General features: G+C 38.5%; 1 protein-coding gene across 1 annotated transcript; it reads right to left on the bottom strand.

The window, feature by feature from the left end:
• Positions 1 to 12,643: 12,643 nt before the first annotated feature.
• LOC123952220 (olfactory receptor 9A4-like) lies at positions 12,644 to 13,588 on the bottom strand. Its single transcript, XM_046021513.1, has one exon. It carries the CDS (start codon positions 13,586 to 13,588, stop codon positions 12,644 to 12,646), a length of 945 nt encoding a protein of 314 aa, XP_045877469.1.
• Positions 13,589 to 13,794: the final 206 nt, after the last annotated feature.

The following is a 13,794-nucleotide window of genomic DNA, read 5'->3' as shown; positions in this document are numbered from 1 at the left end:
ATGCAATACGTGCCCTCCCTAATACCCACCACCTGGTTCCCCCAACCTCCCACTCCCCATCCCTTCAAAACCCTCAGGTTGTTTTTCAGAGTCCATAGTCTCTCATGGTTCACCTCCCCTTCCAATTTCCCTCAACTCCCTTCTCCTCTCCATCTCCCCATGTCCTCCATGTTATTTGTTATGCTCCACAAATAAGTGAAACCATATGATAATTGACTCTCTCTGCTTGACTTATTTCGCTCAGCATAATCTCTTCCAGTCCCGTCCATTTTGCTACAAAAGTTGGGTATTCATCCTTTCTGATGGAGGCATCATACTCCATACTGTATACGAACCACATCTTCCTTATCCATTCATCCACTGAAGGGCATCTTGGTTCTGTCCACAGACTGGCGACCATGGCCATTGCTGCTATAAACATTGGGGTACAGATGGCCCTTCTTTTCACTACATCTGTATCTTTGGGGTAAATACCCAGTAGTGCAATTGCAGGGTCATAGGGAAGCTCTATTTTTAATTTCTTGAGGAATCTCCACACTGTTCTCCAAAGTGGCTGCACCAACTTGCATTCCCACCAACAGTGTAGGAGGGTTCCCCTTTCTCCACATCCTCTCCAACACATGTTGTTTCCTGTCTAATTTTGGCCATTCTAACTGGTGTAAGGTGGTATCTCAATGTGGTTTTAATTTGAATCTCCCTGATGGCTAGTGATGATGAACATTTTTTCATGTGTCTGATAGCCATTTGTATGTCTTCATTGGAGAAGTGTCTGTTCATGTCTTCTGCCCATTTTTTGATATGATTATCTGTTTTGTGTGTGTTGAGTTTGAGGAGTTCTTTATAGATCCTGGATATCCACCTTCTGTCTGTACTGTCATTTGCAAATATCTTCTCCCATTCCGTGGGTTGCCTCTTTGTTTTGTTGACTGTTTCCTTTGCTGTGCAGAAGCTTTTGATCTTGATGAAGTACCCAACGTTCATTTTCGCTCTTGTTTCCTTTGCCTTTGGAGACATATCTTGAAAGAAATTGCTGTGGCTGATTTTATAATTAAATTCTGTATCTGTTCTTCACTCTGTCAGTCCTCTGACTACAGAGAGTGAGTGTTTCTCTAATGTCGCCAGTGAGGGCCCTGGGAGTCTCACACTTAGCTTTAAATAGAGCTGAGTCTGCCATTTTCTCTCCTCAACAATGACACTTCACAAAATATACCAAATTCCATAGTCCATACAGCTACTATTTTCCATGAACCTCTCAGATACTAGTCTACCAGAATGAAAAAATCTTAACAATTGCATTTAATGTATCATTGTAATCCTACTAGCGTCTATGGAAACTGTCAGTGATTGACAACTGACCAACAAGTGATCCATCTCCAGACTCCCCTCATTTGTGTCTGCTTTCAAGACCACTTCCAATGTCAACTGCTTTGGACTGGGTTCCTTAGAAATAGTCTAAGACAGGGATTGCTGAGGAAGTGATTTGTGGTGGGAGTGCTCTCTGGAAAGGAAGAGCAAGAGAAGCAGAACAGAGCAAGGAAAAAGGGCCAATTAAAGATGTGGTCTCAGGGCACCTGGCTGGCTCAGTGGATTAAAGCCTCTGCCTTCAGCTCAGGTCATGATCCCAGGTCCTGGGATCAAGCCCCACATTGGGCTCTCTGCTCAGCAGGGAGCCTGCTTCCTCCTCTCTCTCTGCCTGCCTCTCTGCCTGCTTGTGATCTCTCTCTCTCTCTGTAAAATAAATAAATAAAACCTTTAAAAAAATAAATAGAACCTTTAAAAAAAAAGAAGTTTGTGGTATCAACTGGGGGCTAGTTCAGCCTGGTCCCTTAAGACTTTGACAAAGGAATTGCTCCACAGAGTTGGTCTCATGTTGAGACAAATGTAATGACTTTTTGTATCTCTCTGTCAGTCAGTTTTTCTCTGGAGAAGTGTAGGTTATAAAGTTCCTGCATGAGGGGGCTCCTGTCAAGCCAAGGGTAATTCTCTGAAGTAGGAACAGTTGTCTGCAGGCAATTCTCACAGTAGCTGGGGGACAGGTTCAGTGAGCTGGTAGAGGAGATGCTGAGAAGAGGGTGCCAACACTTCCACAACAACTGCCCAAAAGTCACTTAAGAGAAGACATATTTTTTTAATATCTAGTGAGAGACAGATCTCCTATACAAATGGGATTGTCTTAAGTAACTAGAAAGAAGATTCCAACAACAAGCAAATTTCTAGGAAGTTATAGATAAATTTTTTTTAAGATTTTTATTTATTTATTTGACAGAGAGAGATCACAAGTAGACAGAGAGGCAGGCAGAGAGAGAGAGAGGGAAGCAGACTCCCTGCTGAGCAGAGAGCCCGATGCGGGACTCCATCCCAGGACCCTGAGATCATGACCCGAGCCGAAGGCAGCGGCTTAACCCACTGAGCCACCCAGGCGCCCCTAGATAAATTATTTAATTGCTTGCATGTGTAAGGTTAGAGCCAAGTTAATCTTTATAAAGTTAGAACAGTTTTTGTTGTCTTCAGCACAGTTGTTAACACCCTATTCTTAAAAATGAATAGTAGATAAAAGTAAGTTATTTTTTAAAGTTTAATCCCACTCCCTTAATTCTAGAAAAGAGAAGTCTTTATTTAGTGTTGAAGAAGAGAAAACAGACTTAAAACCTGGTCAGTTTTCAAAGAATGGTATCTGGTGGTAAGCATATGGAAGAAGATGCCTGGGAGTCTAGGGAAATAAAGAGCACATTGGTATAAATGGGTAATTTTGTGGGAAACCTTGCTTTAAAGCACACACACTTGTGGCCTTGAGCTTAACAGAAAATAAATTTGGGGAAAAGGGTACTGAAAAAATGTTTTGCCAAAGCTAGACTGTCTCAGCACACTGAGGACAATGGCCAGGACATAGGGGATTATCCCTCATACAAATATACCTATGGCTAGAGCAAGGAAAGTAAACAATGTCAAAAACAGTTTAACAGTACTGTGAAGATTTTTAAACATTTCACAAATCTAAAGTATCAATTACTGTATTCTTTTAAATCCAATAATGTACATATCCAGTCTAGATACTCTAAGATCAAGACACAGCAGCCCACCACTAAAGGAATTTGAAGCATCTGGTTCACTAAAGGCAACAAAATACCCCCAATCCAGCTCAACTTCCTCATCACATTAACTGAACCCCTCAAACTTACAACTGGACCAAAGAAGAGGGTTGTCTATTTCTAGGCATAAATACTATTCACCTCAAACTCAATTGTTCTACATACAGTGTATAGCATTTAATTTAAAAACATATGAGACACACAGACAGAGGACATATTTTTAAGAGAAAAAGTCACATAACTAAGCTCAGAGCAGATGCATGTATTGGAACTATCAAAAAGAGATCTTAAACTATGATCAACAGGGGAACTCTGCAGTCTGACTGGCTAGTTAAACAAGCACAATTTGTGGGAATTATAATTTAAAAAAACCATGTAAAATCCCTGGAAATTGTACTAAAGGCACATATCAGATAAAGAAATGTTTATTCAAGAATCTGGCCAAAACAGCAAGAGTCTGTGGCACTTGAACCATGACCCAACACCTTCTTTCCCCTTCCCAATTCAGTATGATGTAAACATCACTCCAGGCAGGTATAGTCAAGAACAGTGGGCTCCCTTACCCCCAGCTTCAAGTTAAAGGCTATGACATTTTCCCAAAAGAGGCAGCGGTCTGCCTCTTCTTCCCCCACAACTACATGTTTCAGATACAAATTACTAGGACAGTGCAGAAAATTGGTTGGGATGACCTGATTTATTCAGTATCCATTCATAGAGCAGAGGCTCTACATCAGGAGCAGCACACTGAGAATATGAGGGCTCCAATCACCTTTCCACAGCTCACTCATAAGACAGAGTTTCCAAAGCATGCGAGGGAAGCCAAGAATTCCAACAACTATTGCTATTGCCCAGCACCCTACAACTAAAGCAAGGGTATCACTTAGAAAGGATTGCACCACTGTCCACAATCCCAGTTATACAGTCATGGCTCAGATATTTTTCCCAGGAGAGAGCCAGCTCTGAAGGTATTTGAAACAGTGTGAGGAAGTTCAAGCCTAAGGGTTCTTTCAAAAACAATAAATGTTTTAGTGGTGAGCAAAGGAGGGGTCTGGTAACTTCATAAGGGATACCAAAAAAAAAAAAGTATAGGGAAGTTAGTTTAACAGAGAGAAACAGAGAAAGAGACAGCTAAGGAATATTCCTAGGGTCAGAATAAATGTCAAACTCTGACCTCAAAAGTTACCTGTATAAAGGAATCCTAAGTTAATTGGATCAGACTATGAAGCAATTTATGCCCATTGTCAAAGACAATAGAAGAATTAGCTAGCCATCAGTAAAGCCCTATAACTGGGTGTGATCAGGGAAAGAGACAGACAAAGAGAATACTGTTAAAACCACTGTTTCATCAGGGAAACTGTGTATATGCTTAAGACTGTGGCCTCTAAGGAGTGACACCAGAGGGTACATATTGCCAGGGAAATGGACCTTATTAAAATAGTCCAGCAGAGGAGAAGAGAGTTGAGGGAAATTGGAAGGGGAAGTGAACCATGAGAGACTATGGACTCTGAAAAACAACCTGAGGGTTTTGAAGGGGCGGGGGGTGGAAGGTTGGGGGAGCCAGGTGGTGGGTATTAAGGAGGGCACATATTGCATGGAGCACTGGGTGTGGTGCAAAAACAATGAATACTGTTATGCTGAAAAGAAATTTTAAAAAAATAGTCCAGCAGGACACTAAACAAATCAATAAACAAACTATAGCAACAAGCCCCTGAGATGCAGTACCAGTATCCAGAGTATTACCATATAATATCTAAAATGTCTAGTTTTCAATGAAAAATTACAAGACATGCAAAGAAACAAGAAAGTATGACACATACACTATGGGAAAATCACACAACAGAATCTCTTATAGAGGGGCCAGATATCACATTTAACAGCCATAGACTTCAAAGTAACCATATTTCATATAAATATGAAAGTAGCCATTTAAATATGTTCAAGGAACCAAAGGAAAAAAACGGTTTAAAGAAGTAAAGGAAGATATGTTGACAAAAATCTCTCCACATACAGGATATCAACAAAGAGATCAAAACTTCAAAAAAAATCAAATGAAAATTCAAGAATTGAGAAGTATAAGTGAAACTAAAAACTCAGCAGAAGAGCTCAACAGTAGATTTTTAACTGATAGAAAAAAAATAATGATGAAAAATGAACAAAACCTCAGAGAAATATAGGACTCCATTAAGTTTACCAGCATATATATAATGAGAGCGCTAGAAGCATAGAAGAGATACAAAGGATAGTAAAAATATATATATATATATATATTTAAAGAAATAATAGTTAAATATTTTCTAAATTTAATACCATTAGCATATACATACAAAAAGGTCAATGAAATCCAAGTAAAGTAAATTCAAAGAAATTCACAAACTAAAACATAGTGATACATTTTTCTAAACAAAGAAAAAAAAATTTGAAGCAGCAAGAGAAAAACGTCTCATGTCCAAGAGGACCCAATAAGTTTAACTGCTGACTTCTCCTTGAAACATTTAAGATCAGAAGGCAATGGGATGCTATATTCAGAGTGCTGAATGAAAATATATATATATATATGTATATATGATCAATAGCTATGTTGTACACCTGAAATTAATAGAACATTGTGTGTAAACTATACTTAAATAATGAATAAATAAACAAGCAAATAAATGCTTAGTCAGTCAAGAATCTTATATCCACAAAACTATCCTTCAACAATGAAAGTAAAAGAAAGACACTGCCAGATAAACTAAAACAGATTTTATGGCCAGCAGACCCTTCTTACAAGAAATATTGAAGGGGCGCCTGGGTGGCTCAGTGGGTTAAAGTCTCTGCCTTCAGGTCAGGTCATGATCCCAGGGTCCTGGGATTGAGCCCCACATCAGGCTCTCTGCTCTTTGGGGAGCCTGCTTTCCCCTCTCTCTCTGCCTGCCTCTCTGCCTACTTGTGATCTCTCTCTGTCAAATAAATAAATAAATCTTAAAAAAAAAAAGAAGAAGAAGAAAGAGAAATGTTGAAGAACGGCACCTGGATGACTCAGTTGGTTGAATGACTGACTCTTGATTTTGGCTTAGGATGTGATCTCAGGGTCCTGGGATCAAGCCCTGCCTTGGTCTCCACACTCAGTGGGGAGTCTGCTTGAGATTCTGTCTCTCTCTCTCCCTCTGTCCCTTCCCCTGACATTCTTTAAAATAAATAAAATAAATCTTAAAAAGAAAGAAAGAAATACTGAAGAAACCTCTTACAATCAAAAGTAAATGATCTCATGCAGTAATTAGAATCCATACATATGCAAAGAAACAACACTGGTAAAGATAATTCTGTAATGTGAAAAGATAGTATAAGTGTATATTTCTTCCCCTGCCTTCTACTAACTGATTTAAAAAGCAACTGTATAAAACAATAAGTACATATTTGTACAATTGAATGGATAATATAAAGAAATATAATATATTTGCCAACAACAGCATGAAGGATATGGGCAGAGGCAGAGCTATTTTGGAGAAAGAAAATGACAGCAAATGGCAACTTGAATCAGAGGAAAAAATGAAGAGTACTAGAAAAGGTAAATAAGGTTAATATAACAAATGCTATAAATATATACTACCTCTCCACTTTTCTCCCAGGTTCTTTAAAATATACATATAAAGTAAAACATTTAAAAAATAAAAAAATATATAAAGTAATAATTACAACAACATAGATGCTAAGTTTTCAACTATATAGACTCATGTAATAAAGTGAGAGAAGGAGGAAGGGAAGAGAGCTACATAGGAGTAATATTTCCATAGCTAACTGGCATTGTTAGTATAAATCTGAAGTCAATTCTAAGTTAAGATGAATATGGTGAACCACAGAGCATTGCCTAAAAAACACACAATTTAAAAATTTTTTAAGTTTAAAAAGAAAACAATCAATAAAGATAAAAATAAAAAGCTTTTGCACAGTGAGGAAAACCATCAACAAATTATAAAGGCAACCTAGTTGAAAATGATGTATCTGATCAGGAGCTAATATCTGAAATATATTAAAAAAACATATAACTCAACACCAAAAACCCCAAATAATCTAATTTTAAAATGGACAAAGAACCTGAATAGACATTTTTCCAAAGAAGACATTCAGATGGCCAACAGACACATGAAATAATGCTCCACATCACTAATTATCAGGGAAATGCAAATCAAAACCACAATGAGATATCACCTTATACCTGTCAGCATGACTAAAATAAAAAAATACAAGAAATAACAAGTGTTGGGCACCTGGGTGACTCAGTGGGTTAAGCCGCTGCCTTTGGCTCAGGTCATGATCTCAGGGTCCTGGAATCGAGTCTCGCATCGGGCTCTCTGCTCAGCAGGGAGCCTGCCTCCCCCTCTCTCTCTCTCTCTGCCTGCCTCTCTGCCAACTTGTGATCTCTCTCTGCCAAATAAATAAATAAAATCATTAAAAAAAAAGAAAGAAATAACAAGTGTTGGCAATGACATGAAGAAAAAGGAATGCTTGTGCACAGTTGGTGAGAATGTAAACTGATATAGCCATTGTAAAAAACAGTATGGCGTTTCCTCAAAAATTATAAGTAGAAATACCATATAATCCAGTAATTTAATTACTGGGTATTTACTCAAAGAAAATGAAAACACTAGGGGGCCTGGGTGGCTCAGTTGGTTAAGCGTCTGCCTTCAGCTCAGGTCATGATCTCGGGGTCCTGGGATCAAGTCCCTCATCAGGCTCCCTCCTCACAGGGGAGTCTTCTTCTCCCTCTGATCCTCCCCCCACACAACACATGGTCATGCTCTTGCTCACTTGCTCTCTTTCTCAAATGAATACATTAAGAAATGTTAAAAAAAAAAAAAAAGAAAATGACAACACTAATTAGAAAAGATATATGCATCCTTATATTTATTGCCTCATTATTTATAATAGCCAAGATATAGAAGCAACTCAAGTGTCCACCCATAAATGAATGGATAAAGATGTGGTATATATATAATGGAACATTAGTCATAAAAAATGCATTCTTGAGATTTCAGACAGCATTGATGGATCTAGAAACTAATACACTTCACTAATAAGTGAAGTAAGTCAGACAGAGAAAGACATATGCCATATAATTTTACTTATATGTGGAGTCTAAAATATAAAACAAATGAACAAACAAACAAAAAAGTCAAACAAACCAAAAAAACTCATCACTATAGAACAAATGTGTTTGCCAAAGGAGAGATGTATGGAGGGATGGGTGAAATAGACAAGCAGGATTAAAAAGTACAAACTTTCAGTTATGAAATAAATTAGTCATGGAGATGAAAAGCACAGCATATAGTCAATAATATTGTAATAATATTGTATGGTGACTACACTTAATGTGGTGAGCACTAAGTAATGCATAGAATGGTTGAATCAATACATTGTACATCTGAAACTAATATATCACTGTATGTTAATTATACTTCAATTTAAAAATAAAGCATATTATAATCCAAATACATAAATAAATAAAATGATATACTAATAAAGATTCACTGAATGTAAAAATAATATAACTATGATTAATATGTGAAATAATTTGTGGAAAAGGTGGCCAACATGCATAAATGATGAGAAATTTCAGCAGAGAAATAAAAACTATAAGACAGAACCAAATGAAGGTATAGATTTTAAAAAAAAATCGCAAGAGGGAAAAAGAACTCCTTTCATAAGCTTGTCAGTAGACTCAACAAAGCTAAAGAAAGAATCAACAGACATGAGAATAGGCCATATCATATATGTAAGGTATATTTCCTAAGTGTGGTATCATCTAATTACTTGAGTCATAATATTTTATATTCCCATCAAAAATGTATCGAAGTTCCTATTCTCAAGCATTGATATCAACACTTACTATTCCTAGAGTTTTTCTTTCTTCTAATTAGATGGAAGTGATATGGTTGATGACTGAGTAAATTTTGGCAAATTTTGGTTACTTAAACTCCTTAGGCCTTCATTTTCTTATCTATTAAGTGAATATAATACTACTTACCTCACAGGTTATTGCTAGGATTGAATAAAAATATGCAGAAATTACCAAGTACTTAGTATGCAATCAATACTTCATTCTTTCAATATATATGATTCCAGAGCATTCAACACAGTTTCTTATATAGTATATATTCAATACAGAAAAATCAATCAAATGATATAAAAGTTATATTCTGTGTCTTTATTGAAAGAAGTTCCTCATCTTCATGGAACAAGATAACAAGGAAGTTAAGAACAAAATTATACAAACCTGTGTCATTTTGTTTATTTTTTGAAAACTCTATCAATACCAATAAAACACTGGAGATATTTCAACTTGGAAAAAAGAAACTAAATATTCTGGTGGCTATGCAATAAAAATAAAAGTTTTAATTACATACCACTCCTTTCCCCTTATCTCCTAATAGAAACACTAGTATAAAATAAATTTCATATTTTGATTTATATAATATATACCATTATTTATGCATCATTAATGTTGGCTATAAGGAAATACATGTATGACATAAAACAGAAAAAGGAAATGTCTTCTCAGAGATATGTAATAGACACTAACTGGGTAAACATTTTATTGTCAACAAGGAACTTTTCCAGAAGAGACACTATTAGGACCTTTCCCAGTTGAAAGTAGCATCATCTCTAACTTTCTTTTAGTTTTCACTATGAACATAGAACTAACATCACAAAGCATATGTTATGAGGCCAATGTGTAAGTCAAATAAAACTGTAATACATTGCATTGGACATATATCAAAAGATACATAGGACTTATTTTGAGTATGGATAACTCCATGTAAACAAGAAGTTCAAATAAATGTCTATAATTAATATTTCTTTTTGCATACCTGAACTGATTATATATATACTCAGTTGTGAGGAGTAGAGACAAAAAATAAGTAAGACAAGAGGCTATTGAGGTTCATTGAGTACATAGCAGAGAAGGGGAGGTGTGAGGCATCTGAACACATTTTTTTAAAGATTTTATTTATTTATTTGACAGACAGAGATCACAAGTAGGCATAGAGGCAGGCAGTAGGGGCAGAGGGGTGGGAAGCAGGCTCCCTACTGAGCAGAATACTTGATGAGGGGCTCGATCCCAGGACCCTGGGATCATGACCTGAATCAAAGGCAGAGGCTTTACCCACTTTGCCACCCAGGTGCCCCTGAATTCATTTTTGTGTAGGAGATACCCGCACCTTAGGAAATTAGAGCCTCCAGTGTGAACATGGAGTAGACATCCATGTTGAAAATAAGCTTGGATTACAGAGCAAGGGCACAGTGACAGTGTTCAGAACTAAAGGTCTCTGTTCCCTCAAAATCCATATGTTGAAACCCTGACACCCACTATAGCTGCACTGGGATATGGGGACCCTTAGGAAGTAAATATATTTGAAAAGAGGTCATTAAGTGGGGCCTGATCACATGAGATTTTGTTCCCTATAAGAAAGGACACCAGATCTCACTTGCTCTCTCACCCCAAACACACAAGGAAACACCAGTTAAGGGCATAGAAAGAAGCTGGCCATCTACAAGTCAGAAAGAGAGAACTCACCAGACACTGAATTGTCATGGACCTTAATCTTGGACCTCAGAGTCTCTAAAACTATGAGAAATAAATTTCTCTTGTGTAAGCCACCAAATATATAGTGTTTTTTTTTTATGGAAACCCAAAAAGACTAACACAGATAGTAACTTTCCTTTTACAAAATCAAAGGCCAAGCAGAAGAACATTGTCTTTGGTATAGGAGATGTTTAATGCCCCATCACTAGTTTCTTGACCAGGAACTCTCCTTTTCTTCTCATAGGCAAGGTCATTCAGAGAGGCAGTTTAGAACACCACATCCCTGAGATGCAGGAGGGGAATGGAAATGCTGCTGGAGGAGAAGGGGAAGAAGAGGAAAGCATTACCAGTGGGTGGTCAGAGCTTGATTGGAGGGGGAAGGGAAAGAAGAAGAAAGAACAGAAGAGCTCAAGGACAGGGGAGAGAACAAAAAGAAAGAAGATAGTTGGTAGATGAACAAAGGGTGCTAGGGCAGGGTGCAAGAGGCATGGGGAATGACAGGTTGAAAAAACAAAGAAACCATACCTGAGGACAGTGAAGCTCTTTTCTGTCCTCCTACTTTGCCTCTACCAGCCCAGAGACAGCATATGCTGTGCAAAGCCTTGTGTAGATTAGAAAGGAATCCTCTCTGGAGTACTTAAAAAGAAAACATGGTATTTTCCTAGGGAGAGCAGACCACAGGAAATGAGCCTGGGGTGAAAGATCCCTTTGTGTTCAGTCTTCAGCACGTTCTCCAGCCAATGCCTTCCCATCACAACCCACTGGTTGGCTAGCAGACCTTGGGCTGGATTTTGTGCCCCTATGCAGTGACATCAACTAGATCCTACTTGGTGGTCTTGCCGGTCCTCTCCAAATGGAAGGCATCTTCACATAAGACTCTTTGCCATCCTATGGAACACCATCACCCACTGCTGGAAGGCTCAATATCTCCACCCAATTCAGGGCTGGCAGGAAGTGCTGACTCTTACAATTTCATCAACACCATGCCTCAACGACCTTCCTCTAACCTTACAAACTACCTACAACTGCATTGCCATGAAACCATGCCCTGGAATTCATAAAGAACTGCAAGTTAGGAGGGTAGCTGCTCACTCCTTTGATGCTCCCCACAGAGAAGATCTATGGCAAGGTGCTGAGACACTTGGATTTGGGAGACAAAGAACCAAAGGCATCATGAAGGCTGAAGTCTGGGTCTGGGATCAGTCTCAAAGACGTATTTAAGACATTGATATAAGCAGCTATAAAACACAGGATACTCTCTCTAGACTGAAGTCATTTAATTCTTATTTGTCTCAATCCCCACATACGCCAAAAGATTTCATACCTTCACATCACCAAGACTTACTAAAAGAAAAGTATCCCAATCCCCTTATCACCACTCCACATTGGTGCTGTGGCAAAAGGTATATAACATTGTATTTACTTTGCAGTAGCAATGGGGCCAAGATAACATGATAATCCAGAAGAAGAAAAGGGAAACATAGAATATTTAAAATACATGTGGTGTTCTCCTAAAGAAAATGCACAAAATATATAGAAAGCCCTACACAGCTGACCGAAAAAAAAAAAAAACAAAGTGAGCATCAGTCCCTTGGTACTCTGGTTATTCCAGACTGGCACCCATAGCTTCTTCCATCCCCTTCCTCCCTCAGGAAACACATTTTCTGAAACAGATTATAGGCAAATTAACAGAGTTATAGGATGCTACAAAAATATTACGTGTTTCCCTTGTCGACTTCCTCCCACTTCCTAAGAATATGTTCGCATATTTCAATAGTGGAATCATCAGAAATCATTTGAGGAATGGGAATCTAGTGTGCAGGGAGTTGGTTTCAGTTTTCTCTGCTTTGTAATCTTCTCTGGCCTGATTGAGAGTTGTGCATAGTTTTTGATTTTGAAAAGATGGTAATGATAACAGAGGAACTAGGGTTTCCCAGGATAGTGAATAATCCAGTGAAGATGCTTCCACACAAAACTTATGTAGAAAGATTTAATCCTTGACCAGTGGACAGCACCGATTCATTTGATCCTGAAGGGCCTCTTTGACTTTATCATTCCTGAGGGTGAAGATGAAAGGGTTCAGGAAAGGAGTCAACACAGAAATCAACAGGGAAACTATCTTATTGTATTCTGCCGCCTGTGTTTGCTTCGGTTTCACAAACAGGAACAAACAGCTGCCATAACCTATCACAACAAAGGTGAAATGAGAGGCACAAGTAGAGAAGGCTTTCCTCCGGCCCGAGGCTGTGGGGATCTTGAGGATGGTAGAGATGATGTAGGTGTAGGAGACAATTGTTGGGGCCAGAGACCCAATGATAATGACAATAGCCATTAAGAAAAGAACAAACTCCGTGAAAAGTGTGTCATCGCAGGACAATTTGAGCAGCTGCCCCCGATCACAGAAAAAATGGTCTAGCAGATTCGACTTGCAGAAAGTGAACTGAAATGTGGCATAGACAGGCCATATTTCAGAAAGGAACCCAAACATCCATGACACAATGACCACCCAGATGCAGGTGCGGCTGTTCATGATGACGTCGTACCTCAGAGGGTTACAGACAGCCACGTAACGGTCCACAGCCATGGCTCCCAGTAATGCAAACTCTGTGGTCCCCACAGAAAGGTACAGGAAGAGCTGGGTAACACAAGCAGCCAGAGATATTGTCTGCATCCCAGGGAGCAGCAAACCCCAAAGCATCATGGGCACAATAATAGTTGTAACAAAGATCTCCAAGGCAGAGAGATGACCAAGGAAGAAATACATGGGAGACTGCAGACGTTTATCAACACACACAATCACAATGATGACTGTGTTTCCCATTAATGTCACCAAGTAGAACAAAAAGAATACAGCAAAAAGAAAGTGGTGTAGTTCTTGGGACCCAGGGAATCCTAGAAGGCAGAACTCAGTGGCACTAGATAGATTGCTCATCATTTAGTCCTTGTTTCTGCTCCTTGTGAAACCTAGAGATCAAAGATTGGTAACATGGCTCCACGTGGCCTTGCTCTCAAAAGAGAAAAAGAAGGCAGGTTAGGATGACAAACTATTTCCAACAGAGGATCAAGTAACATGACCTACTGCTCCCACTCTGCACAAGACCACACCTGAATGTGGGCACATGCAATCTACCTCAAGACTTC

Source organism: Meles meles, chromosome 10 (assembly GCF_922984935.1).
Source record: "Meles meles chromosome 10, mMelMel3.1 paternal haplotype, whole genome shotgun sequence".
In the NCBI taxonomy this organism is placed as follows: Eukaryota; Metazoa; Chordata; class Mammalia; order Carnivora; family Mustelidae; genus Meles; species Meles meles.
The sequence above is the reverse complement of the archived record's forward strand: the minus strand, read 5'-3'. Positions and strand labels throughout refer to the sequence as shown.